This window comes from Mercurialis annua, linkage group LG8 (assembly GCF_937616625.2).
Source record: "Mercurialis annua linkage group LG8, ddMerAnnu1.2, whole genome shotgun sequence".
NCBI lineage: Eukaryota > Viridiplantae > Streptophyta > Magnoliopsida > Malpighiales > Euphorbiaceae > Mercurialis > Mercurialis annua.
In genome coordinates this window covers 43,128,097-43,146,101 of record NC_065577.1, presented here as the reverse complement: position 1 = coordinate 43,146,101, position 18,005 = coordinate 43,128,097, and the positions used below count along the sequence as shown (strand labels likewise).

Here is an 18,005-nt window from a genome sequence, read left to right as displayed (position 1 = left end):
TACACAGAGGTGTTTGATCAATTTACTAATTTATATTAAATTAAATAAACAGTAAACCTTTAATTGTTAAATTCTATTCTTCGCCTCCTAGTCTCTTTTTATTCCATCCAGCTTCTATATCCATTTGTTCATACCAAACTGATAATCTTGAAAGCATTTTTCACTTGCCATACCAGACTGATAATCATGAAGCAGCTTTAACTTGCACACCAGACTGAGGATTGAACGCTTCTATTTCGACTTGCTGTAAACCGATAAGCGGAGATAAATGGAAGTGACAGCGTATCATGTTCATTGAACGGCTCACAAATCAAAATTTATTTTAAATTGATGTTTAAATAGTATAAATTTATTTAAAATCTATACTATAAGTAGAATTGAACCACATAAAGAGTAAATGATTAATTGTTTGTTTTTCTCCATTATACAGTCCTAAAAATCATTTTACAAAATAATGTACATATTCATTCATTATCTTGGTTCAAACAAATAAGTATTCATTCTTTTGATTAACTAATCCTAAAACTATATCAAGAGGCCTTTTTCTTCTTCATTACAGATGTTGATCATGATTGCACAAAAATTTAGCTTACATCAATTTTTTCCTTTCTGTCTCATGAACACCACTTTTCAGCTCATATTGCCTGTATGCCTGTGCTGATCTAATACCATTCTGCATCAAAAATTATTTAGCACCCTGTAGTTCTGTGGCGAGCCTGACAAGCACTGGCATTGGACAATCTGTCTTGATTGCATTTGAGGCAATGTGCGATCGACTAGCGACATAACCCTCCTAACAAAATGAAATGCACCATCCTGTTAGTCTGTTGGGAATATAATCAAAGACTCCCAGCTGATCATAGCGAAATATCATAGTGGTGGCTGCATACCTTGAGAAGAGTGCTCATCAATGTCTTTATTGAAGGCGAATTGATTTTTGCTCGGCTTGCCATCTGGAAAGATAAAAAGATAACTAACAAGATTCTCCTTGCAATTCACAGATAAAGTTGCACACTATAGCAGCGTACTATGTAGCACCAAAATGGAAACGTTGAAATGATAAAATATTGAAATAGAAAATGGCAAAACGACATTCTTTCCTGTAAAAGTTAGAAATGAAAATGAAACGTCGAAAAGTAAGACTGAAGAAATTTTCGTGCGGCATAGGCAGGTATTGAAAGAAAGAAACAAGATGAAGAGGTAAGTGATTGAGTCTACCTGATCCAGTTTGATGTATCCAAATGGTAATCTAGGGTCGCTCTCATCTAACATCTGTTTCAAGAGCTTATCCAGATCGGATCCGACGCCATCTTCTCCTATCCATCCCCATTGCTCAGCTAAAATTAACATTTCTGTGATGAAGGTAGCATCATGAAGAGGACCAGTCCATAGGGGTCCTGAGACAGTAAGAGGATTGTAATCCTGAAAAGCCAGAGCAATTTAAACATGATCAAGACTCTCGGGCATAATACCACGGAGCAAGAATTAAATGATATCAGCAAACAACAATAACAAGCGGAAGAAATCTTTCAGACTAACATACAAGATATACACCTCGTTGCTGCAAAAAGAGCAAGTAATACGACCAAGCTCTTGCCAAGAAAATGCTCGAGTGTTCCCACATTGCTTGCAGTAGCTAATGAAACCATAATGCCTATTCATAGATGGTATAGCCCAGTGTAAGCACCTATACCAACACTAACATCATCCAACTCGTAAAACTAACTATAGTAAAACAAAATACCTGTTCTCATGTTCCTTCCCTTGGTTTACTCGAAGCATTACTCTGAAAACTGGTCCATGATATGAGTAATATGAAAAGAGTGGTGTTACATGATAACCAAGCAATGATGCTTCCCTTACAGCCCCACCTATAAGCATTCGCAAACCAACCTCATTTGCACAAGGCATAGGACGTATATATGCTCCATATGCAGCTAAAGAACTACGATACAAAAACAACAACATTACTGACATCATCGCATATATGATGCTAAACTAAACCCAAATAACAACTCATTCAGAACACACAAATTCAAAAGATTTTCAACTCTTCACCAATAAGAACAAAGAAAGCAATATGCTTTATATTCGAATAGTACCAAGACGTTCATTTTTAAGGAACAATATAAAGTTCAATCACAAAACAGTCATCGATTAGGCCTATGACCGCCATTATATCAACACCATGACCGTACTGTACTACTAAATCAAATTACAAACTCACTCAAAATAGAACAATTTTAATAAAATAAACCGATAAACACAAACAAAAGGAGTAAACTTTATATTCAAATTTCAAACAATAAGAATACATTCATTTTAACAAGAGCTCAATTTTGAGACACTCACCAATTAGGCCTATGACCACCAGAAGAGTAGCCATCAGTGGAAGTAAGATAGAGCAAACCATCCAATTTCAAAGAACTCATTGCATTCCTTAAAAACAAATTATCACTCCCAAATGAATCAACATCAATTAAATCAAAGAAATCTCTTTGCAAGTAACACTCCGACAACACTCTATTCGCATCGGAATGCGTGACAACCCATCTCCTCTCATCACCAAAACCCCTTTCAACTTGCTTCAAATTCCCAACAATAACACCTCTATACTCATCATTTGCATCATTTGCCAATACAAAATCAGCTTCTGCTTCAATTAGGTACCTACAAGACCTAATTCCACACCCACACATTGCATCAATAACCCTTAATGTTCCCTTTGATTTCTTATAAATGGCCCCTGCCAACACTCCCAAGTCTCTACCTTTAGCACTTTCATGGCGAAAAAACGACTCCCCAGTCTCAAATTCAATGCCCCTTTCTGTTTGAAGCTCAGAATTACAGTGAAAATTACTGAATTGAGGTTTAAAGATTGGAACTTTCTGGTTTTGATTAGGGTTTTGGAGTGGTTTATAGAGGAATGAGGACAGGGATAGAGCTAACATGGCGGGAAAAGTTAAAAGGATTAGACATTAGGGGAAGGGTTTTTGATGGTTCAGTTATTTTGACTATGTGAATGAACGGACAAGATTCATTTGAGTTATATTTTGATAGAGAATTCTAACACCCCATAAAGACTTTGCCACGTCAACACCATCCAACATTGAAAAAGACTGTTTTTTTTTGTTGATTACTGGGTCTTGTGAATTTTTGTTGTAGTGAGTTTTGAGGTTTTGGATAGTACATGGTCTGATTTGACTGGTTTATTATTGATATTTTAGTCCAAACAAATTATACTGGTTTGACAAATTTCCAAATTAAAATCAAACCACATATTATAAACCAGTAAAATTGATTTGGTTTGATTTGATAAATTTTATTTTGAAACCAGTTTAAACTATCATAAAAAATTATCTATTTATTATCTAAGATAAAAAAATCTAAAATAAAAAATATATTTTATTTATATAAAAAACTATAGTAAAGACTAATAAGTAAAAAAAAAATTATAAATATTTTATATTTTAAATTCTTATATTTTATTAATATAACATCTTAATATTATAGAAATATAATATTTATTGATCGGTAATAAATATACAAATAGTTATTTTATTAGATGATATTTAAATATTTTATTTTGTCCAGTACAGTTTTAAAAAATAGTGATACAAATTTTATTTTTAAGTTATAGTATTTATAATTTTAATAAAAATATATATGTATGTGTATATATTAGTTTGGTTTGGTTTATGTTGGTTTATAATTTTTAAAACCGCAAATCAGACTAATAATTTTTTTTTCTATTTTTCAAACCAAAATCAAACCAACAATCTTCTAAACCGTAATAATTGGATTGGTTTGGTTGAATTGATTGGTTTGAATTTTTTCTATACAGCCCTAGTTTTGGGTGTTTAAAGTTTGAAATTTGGTGTCTAATTTTAATAAAAAAGATGGTGAATTTGTGTTCTCATGAGTCAATTTGTATGAAATCAGATTTGGAAATTAAGCAAACAAAAAAGGAGAGAGCACCGAGTTTGGCAATCATCAAGGTATTACCTTTTTCTCATGTCAAGTTTCAAATTTGTTTCCTTTTCTGTGAATTTTACAATGCAGTTATTGTATAATAATTTTTAATGGTGGTCTCTGTTTCCAGTTTTAGCAGTTTTTTCCAGTCTTTCTTTTACTGATTTAGTTCTAAAATTGGATTTTGGCTTTATGTAACCGTTTCAAGGCTTGGGATTGCAATGTCCAGCGATTGGCTACATCATATTCTGCTGTTCTGTGGAGTTGATGAATAGGGTTTAACTTTAACCCATCCATGGTTTTACCATTGCTTTCAAAAAGGTATCTTGTTTTAGACTATACAGATTCTCATTGTAATGTCAATGCATGGAGCTTAGTCATGTATCTGGCTTTTTTTTCTTCTGTTATTTATTAGTTTGGATTTCGTTCGCTTTATCGGCTACCGCCGAATAATGCATCTTAACTCTAATAATGTAATTTTCCTTAGAGCTAGGCTTGCCAAATGTTCACACCACTTGTTGTATTTTGATGTAGTGAGAACTTATTAACACTGATTAAGCTGTCTATCTGCCGTGTTAAAGTTTTCTTAAAAGGCATATGATCAATAGAGTTCGGAAAAACCAAGAAATCCGGATATCTAATTCGAATAAATTGGAAGTAGAATCTCTCTAAATTTTTCATTTGAACATTAATTTTATATGGTTAGAAACTAATCTGCCTATTTCTATATTCAGGTATTTGAATATTTTGTTTCAAATTAAGCAGGGTATTCTGAAAATATGAGAAGATATGGCTAAAAAAATAGCTTAAAGATTTGTAGTGCTAAATTTATCTTGTTCAGTCACTACTATGTTTATTGCTGCTATATATTTTAGTTTACAATACCAAAAAAACTCTTCTAAGCTACAACTTGCTATATCTTTTGACGATAACGGAAGTAAATGGCAAAAAATTGGCCCGGCTCCTGTTGTATTTAGTCATCTTAGTCTTACTACCAATTTTTTTATTAAAAAGGGGAATGAAAAGGAATAATAAAATATTTACTTTTTCTTTTGAATTTATGTAATCAAAATCTACTAAAGTGTTTGACAAATTCCTATCCTGTAATTGACATTTGTACTAGAAGTAGTTACATTTGTTACCTGTAAAATCTTACAACTTAATTATCTGATATGCAATCAGTCATGAACATGTTGCTCCATTTTTACGGAGAATCCTCATTTTGACAAAACTGAAATTTAGTAATTCTTAAAGGTCTTGCCCCAGTTTTACAGAGAATAATGATTTTAATAAATTTGACACCAATCCTGATTGCAACAACTTAAAACCTAGTTTTGATTATTTTCATTTCTCGTAATAGGTTATATAGTTGATGATCATGCACGACTTGGATTGCCTGCCAATTATAATGATGATATTTTTACCGCCTAATTTTTGTCATATCATCATTTTAGAAATGATTTTTTTACCATTTTCAACTTACTTCACAAGGTCTATGTGGATTTGCAACTTTAGTATGATTACATTGTGATGACTGCACAACGCATCTCTATACGCCTTTACCAAGTTAATTTACTTACTTTTGTCTAGCTGTCCTGCAAATTAGATGATAAAACTGGAGAGCAACATTTCTGTTGAAAAAAAGAAATGTGTTTTTTTTCCGTGTCGTGTTCTTTGCTCTGTCTTTTGTTTTTTTTTTTGGATTTATCTTCTAAGCATATAATTGTCCGCTGTGGTGACTTACACTTGCGGTTTATGAATATGGTCCCACACAACATTAAATTGGTCGTCTCTAGTATTATTAAACATATGGAATTACCATTAGGCTAACTGCGCTATAAAAATGTCCTAATCGACAGATGAATTTAGTTCTGACTTACATAGTTTCTTCTTTTTTAAGTTTTTTTAAGGTAACATTAGAATATTATTGAACTTCCTAAAACAACTTCAAGCGTTTTGTAATAGATTTCGTTTAACTACAAGGTAGTTGGCATTTTTACCGGAAGACGAATAATCTAAGAAGCATTAGTAACTAACACTCTATGCCATAAATGCAATTACTAGGATATATTTACGAATAGAGCTAGACTTAATAATCTATCTACATACTTCGAATCACACAATATAAGATTAGAAATTTGAATCAACCAATAAAAAAAATTGGAATTTAAAAGGCTTGATTTAGAAATTGCTAAAATTCGATTTGTCGCCAAAACTAGTTGTGCTTTGTGCAAATATGGAAGCACAACTTTACTTTTTAATCTTATTGCAATTTGTCTAGCACTCTGTGTTGGTCCATTAATGAAGAAAAATCCACTTTGTTAAGAGAATCTCTACCAAATCTTGACAGATAATACTGTTCTTTTGCTTGGTATGTAACTCAAAATTCAAATATTTTCTATTTATTTGACGGAATGACTTCAGTCAAAAATATAATGTGTTCTTGTTTTCCCTGTTTCATCTCTTTGAAATTCGTTTATGTTCGCAATTAATCCCATTCTGGGATTTCTCGTGAAGCAACGATGGGGAGGTTTTGAAGCTTTCATTTTTACTTGTTAATATTCAATCTACCCCAGTTCTCTTTTTTACCTATGCTTGGATACTCATGCATTAATTTCCTTTCTTTAAAAATCTAATACGGTAATCTTACTCCTTGATCCTTTTCACATGAAACCAAAATATCCTTCTTTTTTGATATAAAATCTGTTTTTTCTCTTTTTTTCTTTTTTCTTTTCTTACCTTTTTATAGTTGTATCTGCTCCCTTTTTACCAGTTTAGAGCATATCTGTTCTGTTTCTCTTGTATAAAAAGGCTAAGAAAACCTCAAAATATGGCAGAAAGCATTGGAGTCTGTAAACAGTGCAGAATTACTTTCAACTGCTTCTGAAGCACCATACAGCAGATTTTTGCTCTTACCTTCATGCCGGTTTTAGGTGTGGGTTGCTTCTGCTTCTTCATTAGTGTGTCTCTTATCATGTTTCCTTAAATGTCCTAATTTACTCCTGATTTTGGCTCTAATCAATATTATTAGTTTCTACTTATTCATTTTAACTTCCAAATTTTTAATTTCCATAGGTACCAGTACTAAGCTGCATAAATCAGTTAAAGAATCCATATCATGTTGCAATGAAGGATCATGAGTTTCTTTCCGGGACTTGAAATTTAGCTCTTTATAATGGGAGATCTTCAAAGGTGTTTTTCTCCTTGCTCGTCTTCCACCTATTCCTCACTTGATATATTTCCATTGTCGATTGATGGGGAACTCTGGCAAATGGCTGAGGAAAGGACCCAGGAGATACTTTGTATTATTCAACCATCTTTTGCTTCTGATCAGAAGAGGAAGGAGGTTATTGATTATTTACAAAGGCTAATTAAGCGACATTATGCAACTGAGGTGAGGAATTCCTCCTCCTATTTCGTTTTTGAGGTATTCTATGCGGTATGTTTTTCCTCAGTCAAATTTCCTAACATTCATTATGAAATTTGATAGGATTAACCCTAGAAGAACTTCTTCTCATCCATTTGTATTTTGGACCTCTCTTGTGTATTTTTTAGTCTTTAATGAAGTTTTCTGGTTAAAAGAGTTTGGTTTTGCATTTTGTTGCTATGGACAACAGATAGAGTAGATTGTGATATGGATTCTTCATTATGGAAGCCTCATCTTTTGAGGTGTTGGAACTAAATGGATTTGAGATGCTTTGATTGATCTTTTGACAGTTCTTATCTACTCTGTACAGGTCTGTTTCTCTTTTTTGTTATAGAAGATCAGTTAGCTTTTATAGGAACAAACCTCAAGCAGCTTTTGTACATCTCCATTTATCTATTATATGCATGTCCAGCTCCTCATAGCAAGGGTGGTATTGTGACGCATATGGGGTGGAAAAATCTTAAACTACATGTATTATTATGTGCCTGCTGCTATAGCCTCATCCAGATGCTGCCTATAATTTTTTTTAATTGAGCCCTTCCCTTTTTTTGTTTATTCTTTAAGGAGAAATTTGATCTCGAGATATTCCAGGTAGAAGAGAAAATTCCTAGTACAAATCCAGATGCAGAGGCAAAACCGTGGATAAATCTAGGGAATATAAGGCGGACGAGTCTTTTTCTCTTTTAAATTTCGTAGTTTTGCATTACATGACTTTTTGGCTCTCTTTATTTGAAAATGTCCAAATCTATTCAATTATTTCCAATTAGTTGAACCCTCATCTAGGGATCAAAGTGCCCCCTTGATTCTTAATTGCAAGTGTGCATAAATGCTTTGTTAGGTGAATTTGTTGAGCTGTCACTCAATTTATTACGATGTATTGCGCTGATCTTGGATTGACATGAAGTCTTATGCACTTTTTATAGGTGTTGCCATTCGGTTCAGTACCACTGAAGACATATCTTCCTGATGGTGATATTGATCTCACTGCCCTCTGTCATCAAAACGCGGAAGAGGATTTGGCTAGAGAATTCTGCAAAATCCTCACATACGAAGAGATGGATACTGAGTCTGAAGTACAAGACGTACGATATATTGAAGCGCAGGTTAACTTACTTGACTTTAATCGTTATATTTTAAAATAGTGATTTCCTAGACCACATTACTATCTGTTAAGTTTTATCTTAGAACTACACATGGATAAGCATGCACTTTCACATTATTTTGGTTATTGCCTTTTGCTGGCCCTGCTGTTTCAATTCCTCTCTTGGTGTTTTTTTTAGCATGGGTTACTTTGTCTTCCAACGCTTGGAAAATATTTTGACTTTTTTCTGTCTCTCCTCAACTAAAGAGTATTTTATTATTATAAGCTCAGTCATCTAGGCAGTAGATTGATTATTTCTCAGCCTAACACTAATTCTTTTAGTACTATAGTAAAGATAACTGCCATAAAAGGCCAATACATTTGTTAACAAAATATTAATGTGAAGATGTCGTCAGCACTTTGGAGGCTTATTCAGCAGATTATGTTTCCTTGTTTCACGATCATTGAAATTTTTGAAGAAACAAAATGACAATTTAAACTATCAGAATATCCCTTTCTTTTGCTGTATAAAGTCTTCTGCATTATACAGTTACCTCTCTCTTCTTTAATTTGCAACTAATTTGTTCAAACTTTGACAACTTCACCAACATCTCTATGATTTCATTCTACTTCAGCTCATGGAGTCGATCTTTGAGGGCCTAATAGGCCCATGTCAACATATTGAAGGATCCCTTTTATCAACTTATGTCATCATGAAGGTTTTTCGTCAAATGAATTTTTAAGGTGTCTTTTCTGAATATAAGAAATTTTTGATAACATCGTCACTATTAACAGTTTTTTTTTTTTCATTTATCTGCCAATATGAGTGTTTCATGTTTGACTTGAGAAAAGTCAAGGAAGGAAGTTTACTCATCTGTTTGGCATGGATAGAGAGTGCTGTTAAGTATAACAGTACAGTATCAAAGCACTTTAGTAGCTGTATGCTTTTGGACCTGATAAACCAGAAAATATCAGAGCAGGAATTTTGTGTTTAGCTATACTATAGTTTTTATGTCATTTTAAATAACTAATTGATTACAGCGCTATTATTTTTTAGGACTTCAGGCATGTCTGTGTGTGCAACATATTTATTGAAACTGATGGTTAATATTTCTTAAACAAATTTTTTTTAGTTCTTTGTTATTTGTAAGGTTTGAATTTTGCGTTATTGGCCGACAGGTTAAGGTTGTAAAATGTTCTGTGAAGAACATATCAGTTGATATCTCTTTCAATCAAATGGCAGGATTATGTGCTCTTTGCTTTCTGGAGCAGGTAAAATCCTATTCTAATTTTTATTTCATCACTTCTGGTAGCAATCTGTCATGCATTAAGATGGAAGGGAGTCAAGAGTTTTTGGCAGACTGGTAACTGTTAAGAAAATATAATTGCTGGAGCCTCATCCATCAGCTTGAGCTTTTGGATGAATTTGTTATTTGACATGGTATCAGATCCTCTATGACCGAAAGGTCTAGAGACCAATCCTTGGCAACCTCCATTTGGTTAATTATTAAAAAAATAGTTTGATCATAAGGTGAGGTGGGCCTGTGTTCTTGTTTGTTCACGTTTCAAGCCCATTGAGCATGAAACGTGCGTGTGTGTGTTAAGATATAACTATTGTTAAAGCCTCGCGGAACAGCTTGTGCTTTTGGGTGAATTGGTTATTTTACAGTTACTTTTCATTTCTGTTGCCTTTAGTCTTCTAAATATATGCTGACATCAAACTATGAAAGTTGACCTACCTCATTCCATAGTAACTATTTGTGGACCTAAAACCCATGCCTTGATGGCTCTTTTCTACAATTAAATATGTAATCTTTTTAAAAAAATTGATGCTGCATTCTATTACAGACAATTTTTTTTCTCAGGTTGACCAACTTATAGGGAAAGATCATCTGCTGAAACAGAGTATTATTTTGATCAAAGCTTGGTGCTTTTATGAGAGTCGAATTCTTGGGGCCCACCATGGCTTGCTCTCAACATATGCATTAGAAATACTGGTTCTGTATATCATAAATGCCTTCCATTCATCGCTACCCGGGCCTTTAGCAGTGAGTATTTTGATTTCAGCATTTATTTTTCTGCATCTTTAGATGAGAATCAATTTTTGTTATTTATTCACAGGTCCTATTTAAATTTCTGGAGTACTATAGCACTTTTGATTGGGATAACTTCTGTGTCACTATTAATGGACCTATTGCGGTATCTTCTCTTCCTCAAATTGTCGGTAAGCAGTAATAGATTATTAGGAGAAATCTAGTGAGTGGATTCTGTCGAGTCTCGAGTTGATGCATCTTTTTGTGGTCATTGTAGCAGAGTCACCAGATAAAAATGTGAATGAGTTATTGCTCAGTCCGGAGCTGTTGAAGAGATGCAAAGAGAATTTTTCAGTTCCAATAAAAGCGGTCGAGAATGGAGGCCATGGGTTTTTTATTAAGCATCTCAACATTGTAGATCCTTTAAAAGAAAGTAACAACTTAGGGCGTAGTGTCAGCAAAGGTAATACTTTATGATACACACTGATGCCATTTTAGATGAAATCTAGATTATAAGGGCGCGGGTATATTGCATAACATTTGCTGGTTTTTTTCCTTTGTGAAACTAACATCTGCTGGTTAATTTCTCAGAAAGACACGAAATTTTTTACTCTTCTTAGAGAACTGCCACAAATTATTGGAGGAATAATTGGTGGTGGATTCAACAACATTTTGCATATCGACTTCTTTTTGTATTCATGACGCTAACATTAAATAATGGTTTCCCAAGATTTCTGAATGATAGGAAAAACAGTAGAGATTTCTTTATCTATAGATATTTGAAAACTTATCTGAGTTTTCATGCATATGTACTTTCATATTTATATATATGTGCATGAGCACGTATTTACCTACATACAGTTGCACATGCATACACATATATATACGAATTGGGACAGCTTATGGTCAATGTTATCGTCATCTTTCTCTGTAGAGGTGAATCAAATTCCATATTTATTTACATGTTTGAATGTTGAATACATCAAGTCACTTGGATCATAATCAGTTCCATAAGCTAGCTAGCTCATGGAAATCATTCTGTTTCTCCTTCAGGTAATTTCCATCGTATAAAATGCGCCCTCTCCTATGGGGCCCAAAAGCTTGGAGAAATTTTTCGGTATCCAGGAGAAAACATGGGTGAAAAACTGGAACAGTTTTTCGTAAATACTTTGGACCGTAATGGTAAAGGAGAAAGGCCAGATACAGTTGTTCCTGTACCTACATTTGGCACTGGAAGGTCCGAGGCATCTGATCTCAGTGGAGAGTATGAAAGTTACTACAGTGGCCTTATACAGGGTCAGTGGTATCATAATTATTCATTGCCAATGTCTCCTCAGATGACTCCCCCGACATCACCCTCTCCCTCCGAGCCGAGATGTACTTGGGATACACTATCCCAGTTGCTCCGGTGCAAGCAGAAGTTTTTGTCTCACAGAGGCACAGATGTATTTGTCCCGAGGGTGCCACAACTTCACCACCCTTATGCTTCAAAGGTATATGCCCCTGCTTCTACTATGGATGAAATGGGCAGGTCCCGAGGAACAGGCACATATATTCCTAATGTGGTAATGTACATTCTGCTTTTATTTTTTATCTGTACTTGTCAATTAAAAAGAAAATGGTTTTCAGACTAAAAGAAAGATAAATTCTATAATTTTGCAGAGGCAACATCCTTACAAAGATTATATGTCGCGGATGAAGGTCAAGAATTCATATCAGCATGGTCCATCTAATTTGCCTAAAAACACAGAGGTTGAATGTGATCCAGAGGCAGCTAATGGGAATGTTTTGTTGGATGAATTTAAATCAGGAGATGAAAACAGTGAGAATGGCAGCTGCATAAATCTTTCACTGGATCATTTCCCACTTCTTCCCTGTCCAAAGAAGTCCATGGAATCAAAAATGAACAAGTCCAGTCATCCCATCTTGACTAAGGATATCTCTACCTCCCTGAGCATTCAGTTTGGAACTTTGAGTTGTTTACCATCACCTTTGGCACCGCCATCATCGTTGCCAAGGAATAAAATGGAATCTGGAGTTCCAACTACTTCGGAGACAATGACTGTTGTCCCCGTAAACGGAACACCAAAGCAACAAGAATCTTTACGGACTGGTGTAGGTATGTAAGAGTTCTTTCTGCTATCACCTGGCTTGTTTTGGCACTGCAGGGTACTCGAATGTCAATTACCATCCCTTCATGTCTGTTATTTCATTGGCCAAAGATTGGAGGTGACGGAATCAACAATAGAACTGGAAAGGTTATAACATGTCAGAAGCTTTCTAGGCTAATTTTGCTTTTAATTATCTCTCCCCAATGTTGAAGCATAGATAAACTCCGAGTAGATGTGTTCAAACTCTACCGCCCAGTTTTTGAGCGAGAATGAATTAGGAAATATTTTACATGCACCTCATATGCCTTTTTGATTAATCATACGCATATGAAAGATGTTTACATGCAATTTTCTTGAGGATTTCGTATGGTTCCTTGCTGAGATCAGTTCAGAATTACTTTCCAGTAAAGTAATGTTATGCTTAATGCTCAAATAACTCTGATATGAAAAATGTGACTTGACTGTCAATTTGCCTCCTAAATTTACATGCGTCGATCAAGGAATATCAAAATTAAATTAATTGTTTTTATCAATTTATATCTGACATTTTAAATTTGCCAATTCAACCAAATGTAACTATTCAAAAGCAACTGGAAGAAATTAATTGACTAAGGCCCCCTTTGGAATAATTCCAATTGTGAATTGGAATTCATTTATAAATGAATTTTATATGGAAATCATTTACAAATGAATTACACCGTTTGAAATGAAAGAATACAAAATTTAGAATTGAAATGAATTCCATATATTTATGTTTGGAATGAATTCTAGAATTGAATTCTTTGTAATCTTGTTCCCATATTAATCTTATAGACATTTTATTAAAAGTATCTTAAAAATAGAAATAATCATTAGCTTATTAAATATTATATATATATACAAATATTTAAAATTAATAATATTAAAGTCTCTATGATTAAGATGTATAAAATAATTAATAATGATTTTTGAAAATTGAAAATAAAAATATACAACATGAAAAAGATGGAGATGAAAATTAGAAAGAAAAGATAAAAGGAAAAAAATAGTAATGAAAATAAAAAGTGAAAGAAAATAAAAAAATAGCTTTATAAAGTAAGGACAAATTAGTCAAGTGAAATTATTCTTTTAAATTTTTGGAATTCATTTGTAAATTCCATCTATTTTAGTTGGATTTGCAATTCTTTAAATTATAACTAAAATCAATTTCAGAATTTCAATTCCAAGAATTATTTTAATAGGTTTATTTATTCCAAACACTAAAAATTAGAATTACAAATGAATTCCACATCATTTTAGAGTAATTGATAAAAACTAACAAGTTATAAAAACTAATTGGTAAAAAGATGCATTTGATGATTCATTACCTTTTCGGGACCAAATTGAAATTTAAGTTAGAAATGTGAAGGTAAGAGCTAAGAACAAGATAGACGACCTGCTACTCTACTTGCTGTATTTTTGTGAAGGTAACACTGCAAATTATCATTGAATAATGTATGACATCAAAACATGAGTTGTATTACTAAACACCAAATTTTATATTTTCAGTTTTTTTGAATAATTTTTTGAAAAATAGGCAGTATTTCCCACAACTAAACATAGCTTTAGAGTTTCAATTTCCATGAAGTAACCAATTTTGTAAACACTTCATAATATTTAAAAGAGTTTTCTTACAAAAAAATGATGGATTATCAATTCTCACAAAAGATGTACATGTCCAAAAAGAACATAAAACTCGAAGAAAATAAAGACAATATTATGGTTTTGTTGTTGATATATATTAAATTTGATTTATATGAGCCTAAATTGTAAATTTTAAGATAAATGATATTTTTTATTAAAAAAGTTCCACTCTATACTTTTAAAATGAAAATAATTGCATTTATATTTATAGTGTTTAGTTTTTGGATAAGAACTGATGGATACCGAATCCTACAATAGTTACAGTAGAGCCGAGTCACAGGAGATCCATTCTCGGTTGATACCAGACTCCCAATAAAGACCTGAATATATGAAGAAGGCGCCGAATCCCTTGAGCGTAAATCGGACCAACACCGTCCGGTTAGCTTCTACCATGTTTTGCAGGTCTCATTCACCGGTTCAGAAGGCAGACTCCATCAATTGGCGCCGTCTGTGGGAAAAGTTTAACTCAACTTCAATTCGAAGGAGCTTTTCTGAACTCAAAAACAAATTTCATTGAAGAAGATGACTTCTGAAAGAGTGAACCTAAAAGACAAACAACCAATGGATCCAAAAGGCACGCCAAAAATAATCAACGTGACGGAAGACGGGCTCCACAACTCCTGGGAAAAAAGTGACATCGGAGGGCCTTCTTTTTCAACACCTCAATATCAAACTAATCCGATGAGAGGAAGCAACCCAATTGCTTTCAACTAAGCACTGAAGAGCAACCAACGCAACGCCAGGCATGACAGCACAAGATTCGTACAACGAGATGCTGAAAAAGGTACTAGAATCTGTCCAGGAAAATCTGGATAGATTGACTAGTGAAGCAAAAAGAACGAATGATAGGCACGAAAAAACTATGAAAATCCTAAGGGAGAATTTCAGCCCAACAGCTCCGAGAAGAAGAGGAAGAACAGAAAACACAAATCCAAGCCGCCGAGAGACAAGGGAAGAAAATAACAGAAGCAGGGAACCTAGAAATGGAGGAAATGAGGAAAGAGACGAAACGAGAAACCGACGGGAGAATGGAAACAGAAGTGACGAAGAAAGCCCAGGCAATCAAAATAATGGAAAAAACAAATCCAACGAGCAATCCCCTGAAACACCCAGAAATGAGCAAAACCAAGACGATGCCCGAAGCGGGTTAAACTCAAAAAGAGAAGAACGAAGGGAGAAGGAGAAAGAAGATGCCCCACCAAAAAGCAAGTGACAAGACAAAGATGCGGGGAAAGAACAGCCAAAGAAAAAACATCAAGAAGGGGAGGGCGAATTCTCGGAATCGCACCAGAAGAGAAAAGCCACATACGTAATGGAGGAAGAATTGGAAGAAAAGATCGCCAAAACACTCAAAAAGTTGAAGTCGGAGGAACTGGACATAGACGATCTCAGGCTGAAAGGCTCGCCCCTTTCACCCGAGATCATGGAGGAAACCATCTCATATAGCATGAAACTACCAGTCCTTCCAACCTTTAACGGAGAAGGAGATCCCCGAGATCACACATCCAGATTCACGGCCACCATGGGGCTACTTAGCGTATCAGACGCTATTTTATGCAGGGTCTTTCCAACCACGCTCACGGGCACCACCCAGAGGTGGTACAACAAGTTGAAACCAGGATCAATCAAAAGCTTCGCTCCGCTCTCAACAAAATTTCTCAATAGATACCTCACAGACATACCAGCAAAAACTACCACCAGCATCATGAGATCCTGCATCCAAGAAGAAGGAGAAACCTTACGAAGCTACATCGAACGGTTCAACAAGCAAGCTATGAAGATTGACAACCTAAACGTCGATATGGCGACCGAAGCACTGCGAGAAGGAACACGATTCAGAAAACTGGTAGACAAGCTACTGGTTAATAAACCCACGACTTTCTCGAACTTGATGGGCATAGCCCAGAAATACTTCGAGCTAGACGAAGGGCGATTCGCGGAAAAGAAGGAAAAGGAAAAGAATCGAAAGAGAAATCCAAAGAGAAGTCGAAGTCAAAATCCGACGATATGAGAGGAAGGCTAGAAGAAAATAGACGATTCGTCCCCCAGACAAGATACGAACCAAGATATGACCCCAGAGATGACGAGAACAACTTCATACCGCTGAACACCAGCCGAACTAACGTCCTCATGTGGATCAAAGAAAACTTCAAGAATGTGGTATGGCCACCGAAGATGAAAGCCGAGATAAGGGACACGAGAAAATACTGCAAATTTCATGAAGACTATGGACATGAAACAGATAGCTGCAGAGATTTGAAGGTCGAGATTGAGAGGATGATCGACACAGGCGAATTAAGGAAATTCGTGGCCCGAAAAGAGAAGAGCAATGACAAAGGAGAAAAGAGAAGCAGGGATGACAAAACAAAAGAAAAAGAAGATGAACGCCCATCCAAAATACTGGGAACCATACATATGATCAATGGAGGTGGACACAACAGCTCTACAATTAGGAAAAAGCAAAGGAGAGAAGTGATGAACATCAGAGAAACTCACATGCCATCGGTAATCTTTGATGTCGAAGATTATGAACACGTCAAAGCACCTCACAACGATGCCTTTGTAGTAACTACTATCATTGAGAATTGGAACATGGGGCGAATCTTAATCGATGAAGGAAGCGCAGTGAACCTTATGACAAACGCGGCGTATAAAATGCTTGGAGGAACCGCATCGAGGTTGTGCCGAGTCCCGATTCCATTGTCAGGACTCGATGGCCCCTCCATCAATCCGCTAGGAGCAGTTACCTTGGAAGTGATAATAGGCCCAGAGAGAGGAATCAACAAGAAAGTCATGTCGCTATTTAACATAGTAGACATGGAATTAACATACAACGCCATCCTCGGAAGACCATTCCTTCATGACTCAACTGCGGTAACTAGCATAAGAGCATTGGCGATGAAAATACCAACCGAGAAAGGAGTAGTGACGCTGAGAGGAGATCAGAATATCGCTAAGAAATGCTACGACGAGTCCGTAGTAGATCTTCAAGAGAACAAGACCGAGAAGAAGGAAGAATAGGAAAGAAAAACGACCCATCGCCAGTAACGATTTTATATCTTACCCGATGGCGTCAAAACTATCTTTAATATTTTGTATGCAGTCTTTTTATCAATAAAAGTTCAATTTTCCTACTATATGATTAGCCAGACGAATCACTAAAGAAACAAAAATCAAGAACTGCCATGAATGATTAAATCAAAGATGAGCAATAAATAAAACTATGAGTTTAGATTAACTCAAAATAAGAGCAAAATTACGAGTGTTAATTCAAATAAAAGAGTTTAGATTAACTCTGTCAAAACAAAAAAACGCTAAAACGGGGTTTAGAGTAACTCCCGAGGCGAAACGAATATCTAAATCAAGCATCGACTCGGAAACATTAAATAAAACAGAAGCAAACACTTATATTGGAGCAAAAAGAAGATGTATTTATAAATCGCGAATTACAAATAGAAATCAAGATACAATAAGAAAAAACAAAATACAAAAGAAACAAAATCTATTTAGCACGATCCTTAGACATCCTATCAAGAAGATCGCGAGCGATGGCTTGAGGATCCAACCCGTTGACTCCAGAAAGATCAATATTTGGGTTCTGCTCCAGAAGCTTCCTCCCAATTGCAAGGCGATACTCGCTAATTAAAGCAGAATAAAAAGCCTTCGTATCAAGTAGACGGATATGAAGCCCTTCTACCTCTGATCTTAGCTTATTTCTC

General features: G+C 34.9%; 4 protein-coding genes across 7 annotated transcripts; 3 read left to right on the top strand and 1 right to left on the bottom strand.

Annotated features, from left to right (window-relative positions):
* Positions 1–394: 394 nt before the first annotated feature.
* Positions 395–3,021, bottom strand: LOC126659524 (tRNA (guanine(26)-N(2))-dimethyltransferase). The gene is made up of 6 exons (XM_050352816.2): positions 2,353–3,021; positions 1,745–1,945; positions 1,555–1,654; positions 1,219–1,422; positions 891–953; positions 395–793 (listed from the first exon to the last, which is right to left on the bottom strand). The coding sequence occupies exons 1-6, from the start codon at positions 2,949–2,951 to the stop codon at positions 686–688; spliced, it is 1,275 nt and encodes a 424-aa protein (XP_050208773.1). The 5' UTR covers positions 2,952–3,021; the 3' UTR covers positions 395–685.
* Positions 3,022–3,861: 840 nt separating this feature from the next.
* Positions 3,862–12,919, top strand: LOC126659619 (uncharacterized). Of its 4 annotated transcripts, none has more exons than XM_050352925.2 (11): positions 3,862–3,998; positions 4,181–4,293; positions 6,810–6,905; positions 7,048–7,366; positions 8,323–8,502; positions 9,660–9,752; positions 10,346–10,528; positions 10,602–10,704; positions 10,794–10,976; positions 11,567–12,078; positions 12,176–12,919. In XM_050352925.2, the coding sequence occupies exons 4-11, from the start codon at positions 7,148–7,150 to the stop codon at positions 12,638–12,640; spliced, it is 1,938 nt and encodes a 645-aa protein (XP_050208882.1). In that variant the 5' UTR covers positions 3,862–3,998; positions 4,181–4,293; positions 6,810–6,905; positions 7,048–7,147; the 3' UTR covers positions 12,641–12,919. The 4 variants fall into 4 exon arrangements, with proteins under 4 accessions (XP_050208882.1, XP_050208881.1, XP_050208880.1 ...); XM_050352924.2 differs by having other exon boundaries at positions 10,791–10,976; XM_050352923.2 differs by lacking the exon at positions 6,810–6,905 and having other exon boundaries at positions 10,791–10,976.
* A 2,112-nt stretch (positions 12,920–15,031) lies between these two features.
* LOC130014985 (uncharacterized) lies at positions 15,032–15,499 on the top strand. Its single transcript, XM_056104201.1, has one exon. It carries the CDS (start codon positions 15,032–15,034, stop codon positions 15,497–15,499), a length of 468 nt encoding a protein of 155 aa, XP_055960176.1.
* Positions 15,500–16,293: 794 nt separating this feature from the next.
* LOC130014984 (uncharacterized) lies at positions 16,294–17,307 on the top strand. The gene has a single exon (XM_056104200.1). It carries the CDS (start codon positions 16,294–16,296, stop codon positions 17,305–17,307), a length of 1,014 nt encoding a protein of 337 aa, XP_055960175.1.
* The last annotated feature ends 698 nt before the right edge of the window (positions 17,308–18,005 follow it).